The 14,185-nt window shown below is 45.4% G+C and overlaps 1 protein-coding gene across 1 annotated transcript; it reads left to right on the top strand.

Annotated features, from left to right (window-relative positions):
- The first annotated feature begins 1,659 nt into the window (after nt 1–1,659).
- Nucleotides 1,660–13,627, top strand: CD2 (CD2 molecule). Its single transcript, XM_067289798.1, has 5 exons — nt 1,660–1,720; nt 4,670–4,963; nt 8,248–8,490; nt 11,640–11,759; nt 13,422–13,627. The coding sequence occupies exons 1-5, from the start codon at nt 1,660–1,662 to the stop codon at nt 13,625–13,627; spliced, it is 924 nt and encodes a 307-aa protein (XP_067145899.1).
- The last annotated feature ends 558 nt before the right edge of the window (nt 13,628–14,185 follow it).

Genomic DNA, 14,185 nt, shown 5'->3' with positions numbered 1-14,185 from the left:
CCAGAGCGCTTGCAGTCCAAGTGTGCTGGAGCTGACAGACAAAACATGAGGGCCTGCAGGAGGCAGGAGACAGCCTGGAAGGATGCTGCCTTGATGAAACGGCAAGGCAAGAGTGTGGGCAGTGGTTTCAGCACATCAGGGGCCTCCCTTCGCCTTGCTTTACACACTTCAGCACGTTCGCCCACTTGGCTCCTTTCCTCGAAGCTGTCGGTCACCAGAGCCTTGGGGCAGTGCAGGGGCACCGGGGAGGTGCCACTTCATCAAGGCCGACCTCTTGCGGTCGCAGCTGGACAAGGGGAAGGCTCTGTGCATGCTCCAGGTATGCCATGTGTCCTGGGAGCAAACCTTCCCACCCGTTGTTGATGCATGGTGAAGATGAGAAGCTACTTGTGCAAAGAACAGGAGAGATCAGGGTTGCTGCCACTGCCTGAAGCCCTGGCGGTGCAGATCCAGTGCGTCCCTTCCAACTCGGCCAGAGAGACGGTCCCACAGCACTGCCAGGGCACAGCCTGGGGTCTGCCAGTGACGTTGCTCACTGAGGGAAGCCTGAGCGTGGTGGCCCAAAGGCAGAACCAAAGCGTGTCTTGCGCCTGTTCCTTCCTCTTGCCTTTGCAGGTACCTCTGCTGCATGTTCTTTGCAAGGAAATTATGGTAAAAGGAAGGAAGAAAAGCACAGTTCTGCCTTCGGTGCGGAGTGGCAGCAATGCTGACTGGGGCTGTCATGTTTTATCTCTGGTAATTTTTTTTTCCTTTTGTGCAAAAAGTGGAGTTGTTACCAGCTTTGGTACCGCTCAAAATACAATAGAGGCAGAGAAGGGGAAGGGTCTTACAGGATCCTGCTGTTACTTCAAGGAGAATGACAGGAAATAAGAGGGAAAGGTTTACTTAATATTTTACATTTCATGTGCTGTAGCTTTTCTGTTGTCCTCTCTTTGCCTGCCTCTGGTTGGAAGATTTCACCAACTGCTGTTGCAAAAGGATTGTGCCAGGGAGGATCTGAGACAAAATCCTCACCACTTCTATGTTTCCTACTGGGAATGGGAGTGGAGATGATAGCAGCTTCTCACTATAACTGGGCCTAACCCCCACCCCACCTCCCAGCTTCCTTCCTCACCCTCTTTCAAACATCAGCTGTGGGGCTGATTTTTGGCTAGACCGAGGCCATGTTTCCATCCTCTCTCGAGCTCACCTGCCCTTGGCAGCTTGCGCGGCCACCCCGTGGGGACGCGCACGTGGCACTGGCCAGCGCCTCGCTCTTGGGAGGTGTCCGCGAAGAGGCTGACGTGGCGGTTCCCGCAGGAGGTGCCTCTCCCTTCTGCGTGTGATGCCTTTGCGGGATGGCCGCAGGAGATGAAGTCTCCTGTGGGCCCTCGAGTGGGCCAGCAGACCTCGGCGCCTTCTCACGTTTGGAAGCACGCGTTTTCCTGCTCGCTGCACATCGCCCCTCCTTGTGGAGGCAGCAGAGCAGGAGGTATTTCTTCCGGTGCTGCTGTGCCGGGGCTAGAAAGGAGAAGTGCTTGGGCGAGTGATGTGAGGAGGGGAGAGGGGCAGGAGGGCTGTGCGGGCACATCCCACAGCTGGCTCCATGCTGCACAACATTTTTTCACCTGCCAGCAGCTATCATTAGACGAGGAGACGCTGGAGTTTTTGACCCTGAAAATGAACTTCAGGAGGATTTTCCTAGTCAAGTGCTTGCTGCTTTTATTTCCCAGTGCAAAATGTGAGTCTGTATTATTATTATTTTTTTTGCCTTTTCTGCCTGGCTTTGTTAACATTGCATTTTAAAGCATTTAAAACTTGGTGGAATGTTACTGATAACAAACTGGCTCCACTTCCTCAGTGGATAAAGTGTTTGGAGACCTTTGGGTTATTGCTATTATTATTTGATTTAGCTTTCAGGCAGGGGGAGGGCAGGACCTGAGTTTTCTGATTCCAATTATAATAATCATCTGTAAACAGTTCTGGTTTTAAGTTAATGAGCCTTAATTTGACACATGTATAATGAGAAATGTCGGCACGCCATTTTCTCTCTGCCCTCGAGGTAGCTTATAGTGCATTTGAGATCTGGTTCATGGTGCATTGTGTAGAGCCATTATTTCATGTAATTTCCTTTTCTTATCAAAGATGAGCAAATCTGTTGAAAGCACAAATTGTATTCTTCCATAAATATTAACAGAAAGAGCAATACATCCCGGCAGACATAAGTGGAGTTGAAGGAGTCTAGGCTGTGAAAAACAGTAAGAAAATACATTTGTATATCTTTTGCATTATTGCACTCATTTTTTAAAATATTAATCTAAAAAGTTAATTAAGGTGTTAACTCACAGATTGGAGAAGGTTTTAAAAGATGGAGACAATACAATTGCTCATAGATTTTATTTCCGTTCATTCAACTATAGATCATATGTATGGCTTTTTAATGCTTTTTTTCTCCTCCAGAACAAAATGAATAGATAAATAAGGAATTTATTTTTGTACTTGATTTATAAAACATCCTATCAAGCAAAACCAAAGATTATTCACTTGAATAGAACAGCTTGTTTCAAATATATATGAAACCTTAAAACAGAAGACTTCCATACTTTTATGAAGTTATTATTGGAGCCTTTCCTTTTATCTCTGTGCCTGTGAATGATCTGATTTTTCTTGTGACTGCAAGTGAGCTCCATGCTACTGGTTCTGATCTTGCTGCCCCTTGAAAAGCATTTCAGTTGGCATTAGCAGAAATGCTGTTTCATTAGCTCTACAGATTTTTAGTATCATGCATGTGGGATCTTCAGCCTTCAGTGAGACTATGGAGATTCATTAAACAGTCAGAGATATGGCTAGGTGATATGTCCATAGAGATGTCAGTGAATTTTCCCTGAAAACTTAGACTTTTTATTGACTTCCAAATGAAGGAATAAATGATTGTATCCATTATACAAGGAAATTCTTCTACTAGCTCTAAATATCTGTGGGTGACTGAGCAGAAACAAGTATCAGAATTCAAATATTTGACTATAATCTGAACTGTTCTCTGTGCAGAGGATCGCCACTTCCCAGATTGTTTGATAGTTTGATTTCAGAATATTTCACTAGATATGTCAAATACCTTGTAAGAAATGTGATAGTGAAATAATAACCTCTCCTTAGACTGGTGGGCGAATTGCTGGGAACATTTCAGTGTAATTTTCTTGCTGCAGAGGCACAATATTTTAATTCTTTGATTATCTCTAATATCGTTAGTTTCATGAAGTAGCAGTTGGATTTCAGTTTCCCCTCTGTGATATATTTTATCATTGTCCTAGACACAATGAATAAAGGTTTATATTCTATGTGGAAGGATTGTAATAAAAAAATGTATAAACTTTTTTCTCTGTGGGGGAAAAAGTGCTTAAAATATGTAAGACTAGGGCAGAATCAGCTCTACCCGATAAAAATCCCATGCTACTTATCAGCTTTATCCTATAAATTGAAGAGAAAGTAATATAGAAAATGACAAATGAAATAAGTTCTGATTCTGCATGTATATTCAGTTATTAAAGAGCATATTTAATCTGGCACTTGTAAACACTTTTCCATCCCTTTCTGCAAATTTTCCACCCACTATTGGGGTGAAGGCAGTACCTTACTTGAAGTGACTTCCAGACAAAATGTGCGCGCAGAAGCCCCGGTGGGTTCTTTACATTCGCCGCAGAGGTGAGTGTGCCTTGCAAAGGCTGTGAAGCAGCGCTGGGGATAGATGGGTGTGAGACCCAGGCGCAGTGTGAAGTTTGTGATCTCTATTGCTAATCACATAATGTTTAGCAGCCTTGGTTTTCTTAATACTGTCACCTTTAACAGTCACACAGTAAGTGCTACCCAGTCCTGATAGCACCTCTGTGAAGCAGGCTACTCTTAGCTATTTTGCAGAAGGGATTTATGATCAAAGGAGTCCTGCAAAGAAAAAAAGATTATTTTTTTGGTCTTTGCTTATCTCCTAATATCACCAATGCCTGATGAGTTCAAAGGCTGCAGTTAGCTGTTTGTTTCTTTCCCCCTTATTTGCACCGTGACCCTGTGTTAGAGATACCAACTGCAAATACTCCGGAGGGACAAGGTGCTGGGGATCAACAAGAAGCAGGCACTAGAAGCTACCCGTGCTGGATCTTCATCCAGTGCAGTGTCCCACACTCACAGCTTGACACAGGAGAACTTTGGAGGCTGCCCTTGTTATTACTGCCATCACTATTATTACTGCTCCTTCCATCTAGAACCACTGCTAGTTCATATTCTTGCTATCCATAGTAACGTTTAAAGTGATGAGCGCTCTGATTGTCAGCAGTGTCAAGTGCAAAACACTGAAGAGACCCGATTTTCAGAAAGGGTTAAGTTCAGAGTTAAGTTTGTGGGCAACTGGGAATCAAGGCATCCAAAATCTGTACAAATAAGTCAGCCAGAATACAAAGCCAACTTTTGAAAACCGGGCTCTTAACTTCCTAGTATCTCAGAATTGAGTGCTGATGTTTAACTAATTAAGGGTCAAGAGAAGCTTTGGAGCATGAGATGAAAACAGCCTCAGCAATGAAGAGAAGCTTAGGGAACTTGGAGCAGAAAATGCAACATTTTGGGTCACCGCTGCTGCTGGATGCAGCAGCGGGTGCTGTTAGAGATGCACTAATGAGGCCGGTTGTGCTTCCCTTTAAAGGTGCTGTCACCAAATGGATTTACATGCCAGTGAATGACTCAGTTCATCTTAGCGTTGCTGCTGCTGGGAGCATACATCAAGCAATGTGGATGAGAGACAAGAAGTTACTTCAGATAAAAGATATGATAACCAAGTATTACGTTAACAAGGATCAGTGCAGATGTAAGATATTCCTGAATGGGACTCTGCAAATTGAGCAGCTGGTGAAAAACGACAGTGGAAAGTACACAGTGCTTGTTTATGGCCAGGATGGAAAGTTGAAGACAGAAGAGGATACAATGCTTATTGTTCAGGGTGAGTTTTTGCTCTTCTCGTACCACTCCCAGCCACAGCTGAATAAGACTTGGTGTTCACACTGTCTCATACAGCCTTTCCTACTCATCACCCCCCTTTCTATTTTAGGGGAAACTGCTGTGAGATGTACCTCTTTCTTCTCTCTGATGGCAGCAGTCTGCTTTTCTTTTCTTCCCTTCCATTGCTGCTCTTGATTCCCTCTGGTCCCCCTTTTCCACCTGGTTCCTGTCTTTATCAGCTACGAGATTTCTGCATGTGCCCAAGCAAACAGCCACAAGCACCTGTGTGTTCAGCAGCAGTGTGGGTACTGGCATACTGCAGCACAGCACGCAGTGCCGGGACTGCTCGGGGCGCTGACTTCTGAGCTTGGGCAACACCTCGTGAACAGGGCTGCATTGCTTCCAGCAGCATCTTGCACAACCTACTTATGTCTGCTGCTGTGCTGTGTGCCTGCCTCAATGTGGGCTTCTGGTGCCATTTTGGCACTGAGTTGTGCCTTTTGACCTGTAGCTGCTGATCCAGAAGGCCTTGTGTTGTATCTGCCAGCTCCATAAACAGGTCTCAGGAGCGCAGGTGGCACTAGATGCCTGTATTTAGGCAATAGGATTGCACTCATAGTTTTTTGTCTACCATGCAAAATATCCAGGAGTCACCCCCTGCCCCAAGATACACCAAAAAAGGCAAGGAGTTGTATGTGCAGGGGGAGGAGACTCTTGTATCCCATCCTTGGATAGCATAATACAGCAAATGCAAGGACCATGCTGTTTAAAGCACATGCCCAGAGTATTCAGCTGCATGGATTCAAAGCATGAGGGCAGCCTCAACCTACCGAGGTACCATTCCTGTGCTGTACCTTGTCCTCAGAGACTGGAGAAGTAGCAGCTCAAAGCTTTTGGGATGAGCAGGGAAGATGGGCTTGGCTGTTCTGTCCCTTTATGGCTGCTACCACCTCTCCAGACCACTAAGCTATAGTGCAGGGTGGTTTTTCTTCCAGACAGAGGATGATTTTGCCCTGACCTTCCTCAGCCCATGTGCACATCTCTACCAAACAATACTGAGTCCGTGGCACCACTGAAACGATGTTTTGGTGAGGCAGCAGCAAAGACAGTTGGAATGGTTTTAGCACTGTTTCTGTGTAGTGGGAGGCCTCATACCTAATGAGCTATTGAGAATTGAGGGTGTCTCACTGGGAACTATTGTTACAAGCTGTTGACAGATTCAGGAAGCCATCAGGGGCCTGATTCTACTTAACTCATGCTTGACTCATTCGGGTGTTCTGGGTTCAATTTCGGTTTAAGGCAATAGGTTGCATTGTAGCTATGTGATGCAACTGTTTATATACTGTGCGGTGGGGAGACCCCCACCATCTCCAATATGTAGTTTTGGAAGTAAAACCCTTTAACTTTGAGGTGCTAGGGTCATCTGTCAGCCAAATTATACTTTATTACAGCTGGGAAAACAGTTCTTAAAAATAAAAATAATAATAATAATTTAGTTGATGACATCATCACACAACTCCATCATCAGGACCTGGACTCTCATGTGCAGTGTTCCATGTTGGGGGGTTCCCCTAAGAGATATGCTATAGCTTGCAGAAGAGGAGCAGGCTTAATGAAGAAAGGGAGGTTGCAGAGATCACAGTGTGAACCCAGACTTATTTGCTTCAAACAGCCCTTCCTGGCTTTAAAATGTGTGTTCCCCGTAGCTTACACTGCCTATACCTAGACATGTTTTTTCCATCTGTTCCTGACAGTTGACCCTGGTTGAGAAAAGTCCTGCAGGGCTTTTCTGTTTCATGCAGCATCACCAGTGATAGAGAATCTGCAACTGAAAAGTAGCAAGGTATTTGCAAGACACAGAAAGAAAATGTAAATTAGTTCTCTCTTTCATATCATCATTGAGACCTAAGAGGCTTTTATTTTGTTTTCTTTGTTCTATTCTGATGGGTTTTTATGCTGTGATTGTCATGCTAGGTGAGTGCCTTTGGGGATACATGAAGCATTATAAGTAGCTGTGGGTCCACCTACCTGAAGAGCATGGCAGATAAGAGCTGACTTAATTTGCGCCAAAACCCTGGAACCAGAGTTGCAGAGGGCTGTGGCTCCAAGTCCCCGGTCCGCCACCTCCTCCTGAAAACACAGTTTCCTCCCCTGCACTTGCCAGACTGGCTATGAGCCAGGCTGAGCCTGAAAGTAGCCCAGCCATTTTGTTGCAGCTCTGCTTTGCTGAAACACTCTTGGACCGCTTCCAGACCTCAGTAAGGCTGAGCAGAGTGCTGCTGTGGAGTATATGCCTACCTGAGCTGTGCTCGCTCACACATTTCCATCCCCCCCTTGTTTTGTGGTCTAGACATGTCCATAGCCCATGACACACACACTCGTGCCAAAGGGCATGGAGAGGAGTGGTTCTGTTATATGCCACAGAATAGACTTTGCATTGTTTCTTCCACTTGATCCATGCTCTGCTTTGCACGAGGATCTCTGTCTCTTGGGAAGGGAGCGAATGCCGCCTTCTCTCTCTCCTGCCTGCTCACAGACATGTCCCCCCGAGTATCTCTAGAAATAGCAGATGAGCTGATGTGAAGTGCTGCCTGGCTGCTGTTATGAGGCATGTTGGCCGTGGGTTTGGAGCTGGCTAAGCGCATGGCCCTCGCACCCTCACTAGTCACTTGGATGGCATGGCAGTAGTGATCCGTCACATGCAGAGCAAGCAGCCTCGCGACTGCACATAGCTCCTCACCCCTGTCCCCATTGCAGCAATCTTCCCCCTTCCCCTCCTTGCCCCAAATTAATGAAGTAAGCTATAGCAGCACCTGATCTTCAGGTTGTGCTTTATATGTTTAACTATCTGGAGTGTAAAGGCCCTTATGATGTGAACTACAGATATTTCTATTCAGAAGCCAGATTAGGGATAAAACTCAGGTTATAAAATGAGAGAATGCTGAACTGAAAATGTGTCCAGGAGAAGGTAGAGTGCTAATGCTCTTGCTGACATAAACAGTCACTTCTTTTTTTAGGAAGAAACAGCCAACAGAGCAGTGAGAAGGGAACAGAGGGAGAGAAAGGAGATCAGAAGTGTGTTAGGCCAAATACTGCATTTTCTTTATTATTGCCATGTTACCTCCCCCATGAAGGTCTAATTTGCACTTCATTCTTCTCTGTCTTCATTAGCTGGTGTTACTCTTTCACTGCTTATTGGTGGCTAAATCTCTGTTCTGATTAATAATGGAGCTTTTCAAGAGGAGAAACCTTTCAGATATGCCTGTCCCTTCTTTTCTTTTTCAGAACCTGTCCCTCAGCCAAACCTCAGTGTTGACTGTGTTAATGGATCTGTATTGGTGACGTGTGAAGGGAAGCAGAAGACCAAGGACCATATGTTTATAATAGAAGTGATGCAAGATAAAATCAAAAAAATCCGAAGGAACACGACAAAGGTGGAATTTTATACGCATTATTCTGGGATGTTCAGATGCGTGGTGAAGAACCAAGTCAGTGAAAAAACAGCTGAGAAGAAAATCAAGTGTTCAGGTAGAAAATCTATTTTTGCCTGAATCTTCTAACACTGACCCACAAAGCCTGATGTAGTTACACATATCTGTAGGATTGTTCCAGATGCCAGAAGCAAGGATGGTTCCCAGCACCCAGTATTGTGAGTCTAATGATGCTGTGGTTACTGGCAAGTGATGCTGTTGCAGTATTCTAGATGCAAATTGTGCACTCTGCTTGGTATTTCCCAGCCTTGTTGCACCTTTGCCCTCCCCACTTTGCTGCTGCCTGCCCCACTGCTACCCTTATGGCATCTCTGCCCCAGTGGTGCTGAGGCAGGGGCAGAGGGATGCGAGGTGGGCTGTGCTCCCCCTTGTCCTTGTGGCTGATGGCATTTCCCTTCTGGCAGCAGAGTGCCACCTCCAGCAGAGACCCACAGTCAGTGGGGCCTGGGTTTGCTGGAACAGGGGGAGATTTGGCTGGGGGTAAGAGCCCCGTGGGTGGCAGGGAGGCCCCAGGCACACTGTGATGCTGCTTCCACCTGGGGAGGAGGTCTCTGAGGGGAAACTGCAGCCTGCCAGAGAGATCAGGCTGGTCGGGGATTAGGGAACAAGAGAGAGAATCTCACTCACCCCATTAGGTTTCACCCTGCCCTCCATCACTACTGACCAAGAGGCACCCTGACAGACTCAAAGGTTGTCAAACATCAGTAGTGGTAAAGCAACAAAATAATGGAGAAACTGGACTGAGCATGAGCAGGGCAAGCTTAGGTCTGCATTGCTGGTGCAGGCAGGCATGATCCTTCAGCTAGATATTTTGATTTAACTGGTCACCCTTGAGAAGGTTTAGTCAGCTCTCCTCTTTGCTTTTTTTTTTCTTTTTGCACAGGGTGAGTTTTGGGTGGAAGAGTTGTTTTCTCTTGAATTACTAACAGTGAAGTAAAATGTTTGCCACATTGGTCTTTAAGGTAAAAATACAGCATGTGTCAAACTGTGGGAAAACACTGAAACCACATAACACTACCCTTTTTACTTAAACTAAAAGCTTCACAGATGTTTTTGTATGGGGATAGGGCATTACACAGCTCCACAGTAGGATAAAAATTCCTCAGGTTTCAATCAAACCTCCTTCCCACCCTACTGCTCTCTTTGAACATCTTACAGAAGTAGGCCTGCCTGCTTCAGAAGCCAGTCAGGAGATAATAATGATGGAAAATCAGTAAAGTATCTTTTATCCGAGAGTCTCATAGTGCTTTGAGAACTGGAGTAGATGAGTATCATAGCACTTGGGGAGAACTGAAGCTCTTGGGATAACTGATATGAGCGCTGTTCCTAAAGTTACAAAGTTTGTCCACCATTGCCAGCCCTTTGTGAGCCAAGCCTCACAGTGGCGAGGCCGACCTGCACGCAACCATGAGGCCAACCTTCTGCCTTCTGTACCGGGCTGAGTCCAGCCCTGACAACCTTGGGCAGAGGAGCTGTGGGACAGGAGGGAGAGCTGTTCCTGTACCTGCTGCTGGTGCCCTTGGCTACTGCCTCACTTTTCCTCTATCCAGACAGAATTGGACAAAATCCAGCAGTAATTATTCTAAACTTCTCCCACCCTGCATTTCTGTGGGAGTTTGGACTAAGGAATGTGAAGTGTCTATTTGAAATTCATCTGTAGTAGAAGTCCCGTCTTAGAAGAGCCTAAGTTGTCCTGAATTTGAGGCCAATCACATTAAATTTTGACCTTCAGTGAGCAAGGCACACTTCAGATGCGATTCAGCTCAGTTGACTTTTCATGTAAGCATAACTATGGGCGAATCTGATTGGGCTCATCTTATAGCTGACAGGGAGAAACAGGCACTTAAAGGGCAAAATACATCTCAGTTCAGCACTAGTAGCTAAAATAAGTGAGAAGAGTCAGACCACTGAGGGGCCTCATTTCTCTCCATTTGCTCTAAAGAGAAGCCCAGGCAGATGTTGGCCCTTGTAGTGTAGACATCTCAACTTTGGTGTCATGACTCTTGCCCTTCACGTGCTTGCCCAGTGAATATTAAAGGTGACACCAGTGGTGTATCCTCCTCTCAAGCTTTGTCTGCCAAGGAGTGAAGGAAGGTGCACTTCTGTTGAGTTCAGCTTTTTCATTGCTCCCCAGTGCCCATTCTCAAGCGTGAGCACCATAATGCTGGCAGGACAACCCAAAGGGGACGTGGCATAGGAAGGCTAGAATCCAGCAAGCCTTATCTGGCCAAAATAAAGAACACTTACATAAATCTTTGCTCACCAGACAAACTGAACTCTCATTTTGAATCTGTGGGATATTTGGTTATGTTCTTTTTTTCTTCGCTATTTTAAATTTGAAGAGGAAGTGCCAAAATTATGAGGCAGACTGGTCTCAGTGTTTCCAGCTCAGTAGGAAGTACTTAGAAAAAGTTTACTTCTGTTAGATGCTGAGCACTGTCTGGATGCTCGTTGCCCTTGTAAGGGTTCAGAGACATATCAAGAACTTTTGTGCTGTTTTATGAAAGTGTCTTTGTGTTTGTCCATTGCTAGCAGGAAAAGGGCATTTGGGGTAATTTAAATAAGATGTGCTGACACACATGAATGCTCTGGTTTCAATTTTCTGTAGAACTTGAATCCAGCTGGGAGAAATCAGATTCTCCACAGTGAGGGTGAGGGTCAGTAATTTTCTGTTGTGTATGGAGAAAGGGCAAAGGGTGGGTTCTCTCACCTGGGCTGCGTTTATAGTTGATGGGGAAAAATACAGAATTCTAGGTAGCTATTCGTCTGGTTTTAGGATGAGTCACACCATGAAATTGTCTGATGTAGATGTTGTGCAAATTTGGATGACTAACTCAGATGTAGACCTCTGCACCAGGTCAGATGACTTTAACTCCTGGAGTTGGGCCTCCTGGTTTCTAGTCTAAACATTGCCACCAGCTTTCTGTATCCATAGGCCAATTATTTGACATTTTTGCCTCTTAAGTTTTCTCAAGTCTTGATATCAGTGGATCATGTGGCTATATTGAATCTAATTTACTTCTTTACAGAAGTATTCTCACTATTTTGGCACAAAAAGCATTACTTAAAAAAAATATATTAATGTCATCATATATATTTTCTCTCAGAAAATCAGGCCTGAACCACAGACTTAGTCTTGTAGTGATTTTTTTCCCCTCTAACATCCTCTTTCACTCTCTTAACTAGGCCAGCTGGACCTTTATCTCATCTTAATCATAGCAGGAGGCGCAGTCTTCTTTGTTGTCTTCATGATTTTGCTTATTTACTGTATCAGGAAAAAGAGAGCAGAAAGGCTTGAAGAAGATGGTAAGTCTCTAAGGTCTTTATGTTGTTATCCAGCCACCTAAAATCTTAGAGATTCCCACTATCAGCATGCTGGTGGGCAGGAACATACTGTCTGTCTCGGCGTGAGTGAGAGCTCTATTTGGCATGTGGTGAATCCCAGCAGATCAGCTGCTGTTAGTCTTGGTTTCTGACATACGCTTTGAACAAAAGGCTTTTTGTTTTCGAGCCCTTTCACTTACCCATGAGGGAAGAATGGTTCCTCCAAAGCTTGGCCCCGACTACCTGCCATGAACATCCACGGGGTTAAATCTAAAATTAGGTATGCTGTCGGCAAATTTTTTTCGTTAAGTTTATGGAGTGTAAAAGTAAGGTCCTTGAAATGACTAGACACATTTGGAAACATGGTAAGTAGGGGGAAGGGGCAAGAAAGGCTCAGTTTTTCTGGGAGTTTCCTCAGGCATTTCATACAGCCTGTCCTCTCTAAAAAACAAAGTTGCTGGAGGCCCATCAATACTGGAGGTCTAACGTGGAGCACTTTAAAGAGTCCAGGTTTTCAGAAGGGGCAGAGCCTTCATCTGTTGTCTGAAATTCAGGCCTCTTTGAGACCATAGAAAATACTTGGTCAAAGCCTAGTCTCAGTATGGCCTTTTCTGATGGAGAGGGTAGCTTGAATTATAACCCAGGTGTTGCCCACCCTAGTTTGGGTGGACAGACAGACTTAAACCAGAGGATGCTGAGCTGTGGTTCGAGGTGAGTTGGCCGGCCCACCTGGAAGAAGAGCCTAAGGAGGAGGTTGTCCTGCCGTCAGAGGAGGCAGCTTGGCATTAAAGGCTTGTTTTCAAGTCCCCCCCACCCCTACCCTATGCCAGACTTCCTGTGTGGTCTTAAATAACAGTTAATCTCTCTGTGAGTCTGTTCCCAAGCTACAAAATGGAATCAAAAGCTCTTTTTCACACCAAAACAGTGTTGTCAAGATAAAGAGGGTAGAGTCTGAAAGAAACTCCAGCTGATATCTCAAAGGTGCTTTGATCAGGCTGGCAGCTAGGGTGAGCATAACCTATCCCCTGGCTGAGTGGGAGTGCAATCTCACTCCATCTGTGCACAGGTCACTCTCTGGGTGCTCTCGCTTCCCCCGTAAGCTATGACCAGGAAGAATAGACAAGTGCTTTGCCTGTCCTCCAGGAGAGCTCACTACAGTGCAACCACAGGACATCATCTCAGAAAGCTTGGCATAGCTTGAGTTAACAATGCCAGCATGAACGTAGCTGAGTATTATTTACATTACAGCTGTTCTTGTTTGACTGAGATAAATTACTCCCTTTAACTGTGCAGTGACAGCATATTCTTAATTCTGGAGTCTGGCTTCAGCAAGACTCAAGAAGCACAGAAGTGTGGGAAAATGAGAAGATGAGGGCAAATGCCCCCACGTGGCTTGACCTCGGCTAGGGAGCCAAAAAGCTTTCAGGTTTGCCTGAGGGGAATGGGCAATGCTGATTTTGGTTGTTCCACTGGAGTAGTAGGGCTACCTGAGACTGACAGTGGCCTTCCAGGCAAGACCAACGTTTGACTTTTTCTTGCTTGGGCTAAGCACCTTTCCCCGTTGCTCACCATAAATAATAACAGTACTGTCTTTTGGTCAGACTTGAGTTTGTGCCTGATTGCTTGGGCCTTCTGTCACTGCAGATGAGAGAATGATGCAAATTCGCCAGGTGGACACAGAAATGATGGTCCAGGAGCTCCCTCAGCTGCCATCCAACCCTTCCCTGAAGCAGCCGTGCATGCAGCAGAGGCCTCTGCCACAGCCACAGACGCAGCAGCAAGCAGTGCCCCCACAGCCCAGGCCGCGCACTCAGCAGCGAACTCCAAACCGCCCAAGAGAAGGACCTTAAATGGCCGTCCTGGGCAGAATGAAGGACTCTGTTCCATGATTCACTGGAAAAAAGAAAATTATAGTAGTCAGGAACCCCTCCTGCCCTTTGGCTTGCATAATGCTCAGCTATGAAATGGCACCTTTTGTTGCAGAAAATTAGTGCATCAAATGGCTTCAGGTGGAGAAGATTCATAGTAGTGAAGGTTCATCCCTGTGGCCATTCTTCTTCAAGTGGCTCCAGGCTAGGGTGTGGAGCATTGAACCTTGAAATCTATGTCTTTCTGAGATTATTTGTTTTTATTGCACCTCATTATCTTCTTGTTTTTTGGATGGGTTATATCAAGAAGGATCTAAAGCTCTAGTGAGACAACATGGGCTTATTGCTCTTATGTGGTTTTGTCACGTGTCTGTCTTTTCTGCTTCAACACATTCAGACAGCCCTCTGGCTGGTCAAATCCATGATTTTCTGGACAGAAAAATAATTGTATGTAATTAAACGCTTGTCTGATGTTGGAAGAATTGTTGCTGTCTAATGCAGAGAAGAAAAGATGAGGGGAGATGTGAGAGCCTTTGTGTG

This window comes from Apteryx mantelli, chromosome 1 (assembly GCF_036417845.1).
Source record: "Apteryx mantelli isolate bAptMan1 chromosome 1, bAptMan1.hap1, whole genome shotgun sequence".
Taxonomy (NCBI): domain Eukaryota; kingdom Metazoa; phylum Chordata; class Aves; order Apterygiformes; family Apterygidae; genus Apteryx; species Apteryx mantelli.
Note: the sequence above shows the minus strand (reverse complement) of the source record. Positions and strands in the feature narration are given on the sequence as shown.

Excerpts from the sequence above, each read along its gene's own strand:
- CD2 (XM_067289798.1), top strand. The coding sequence starts at position 1,660 with ATGAACTTCAGGAGGATTTTCCTAGTCAAGTGCTTGCTGCTTTTATTT. Across the intron at positions 1,721-4,669 it reads TTTATTTCCCAGTGCAAAAT|GTGCTGTCACCAAATGGATT; the intron begins GTGAGTCTGTAT and ends TTCCCTTTAAAG. Across the intron at positions 11,760-13,421 it reads AGAAAGGCTTGAAGAAGATG|ATGAGAGAATGATGCAAATT; the intron begins GTAAGTCTCTAA and ends CTGTCACTGCAG.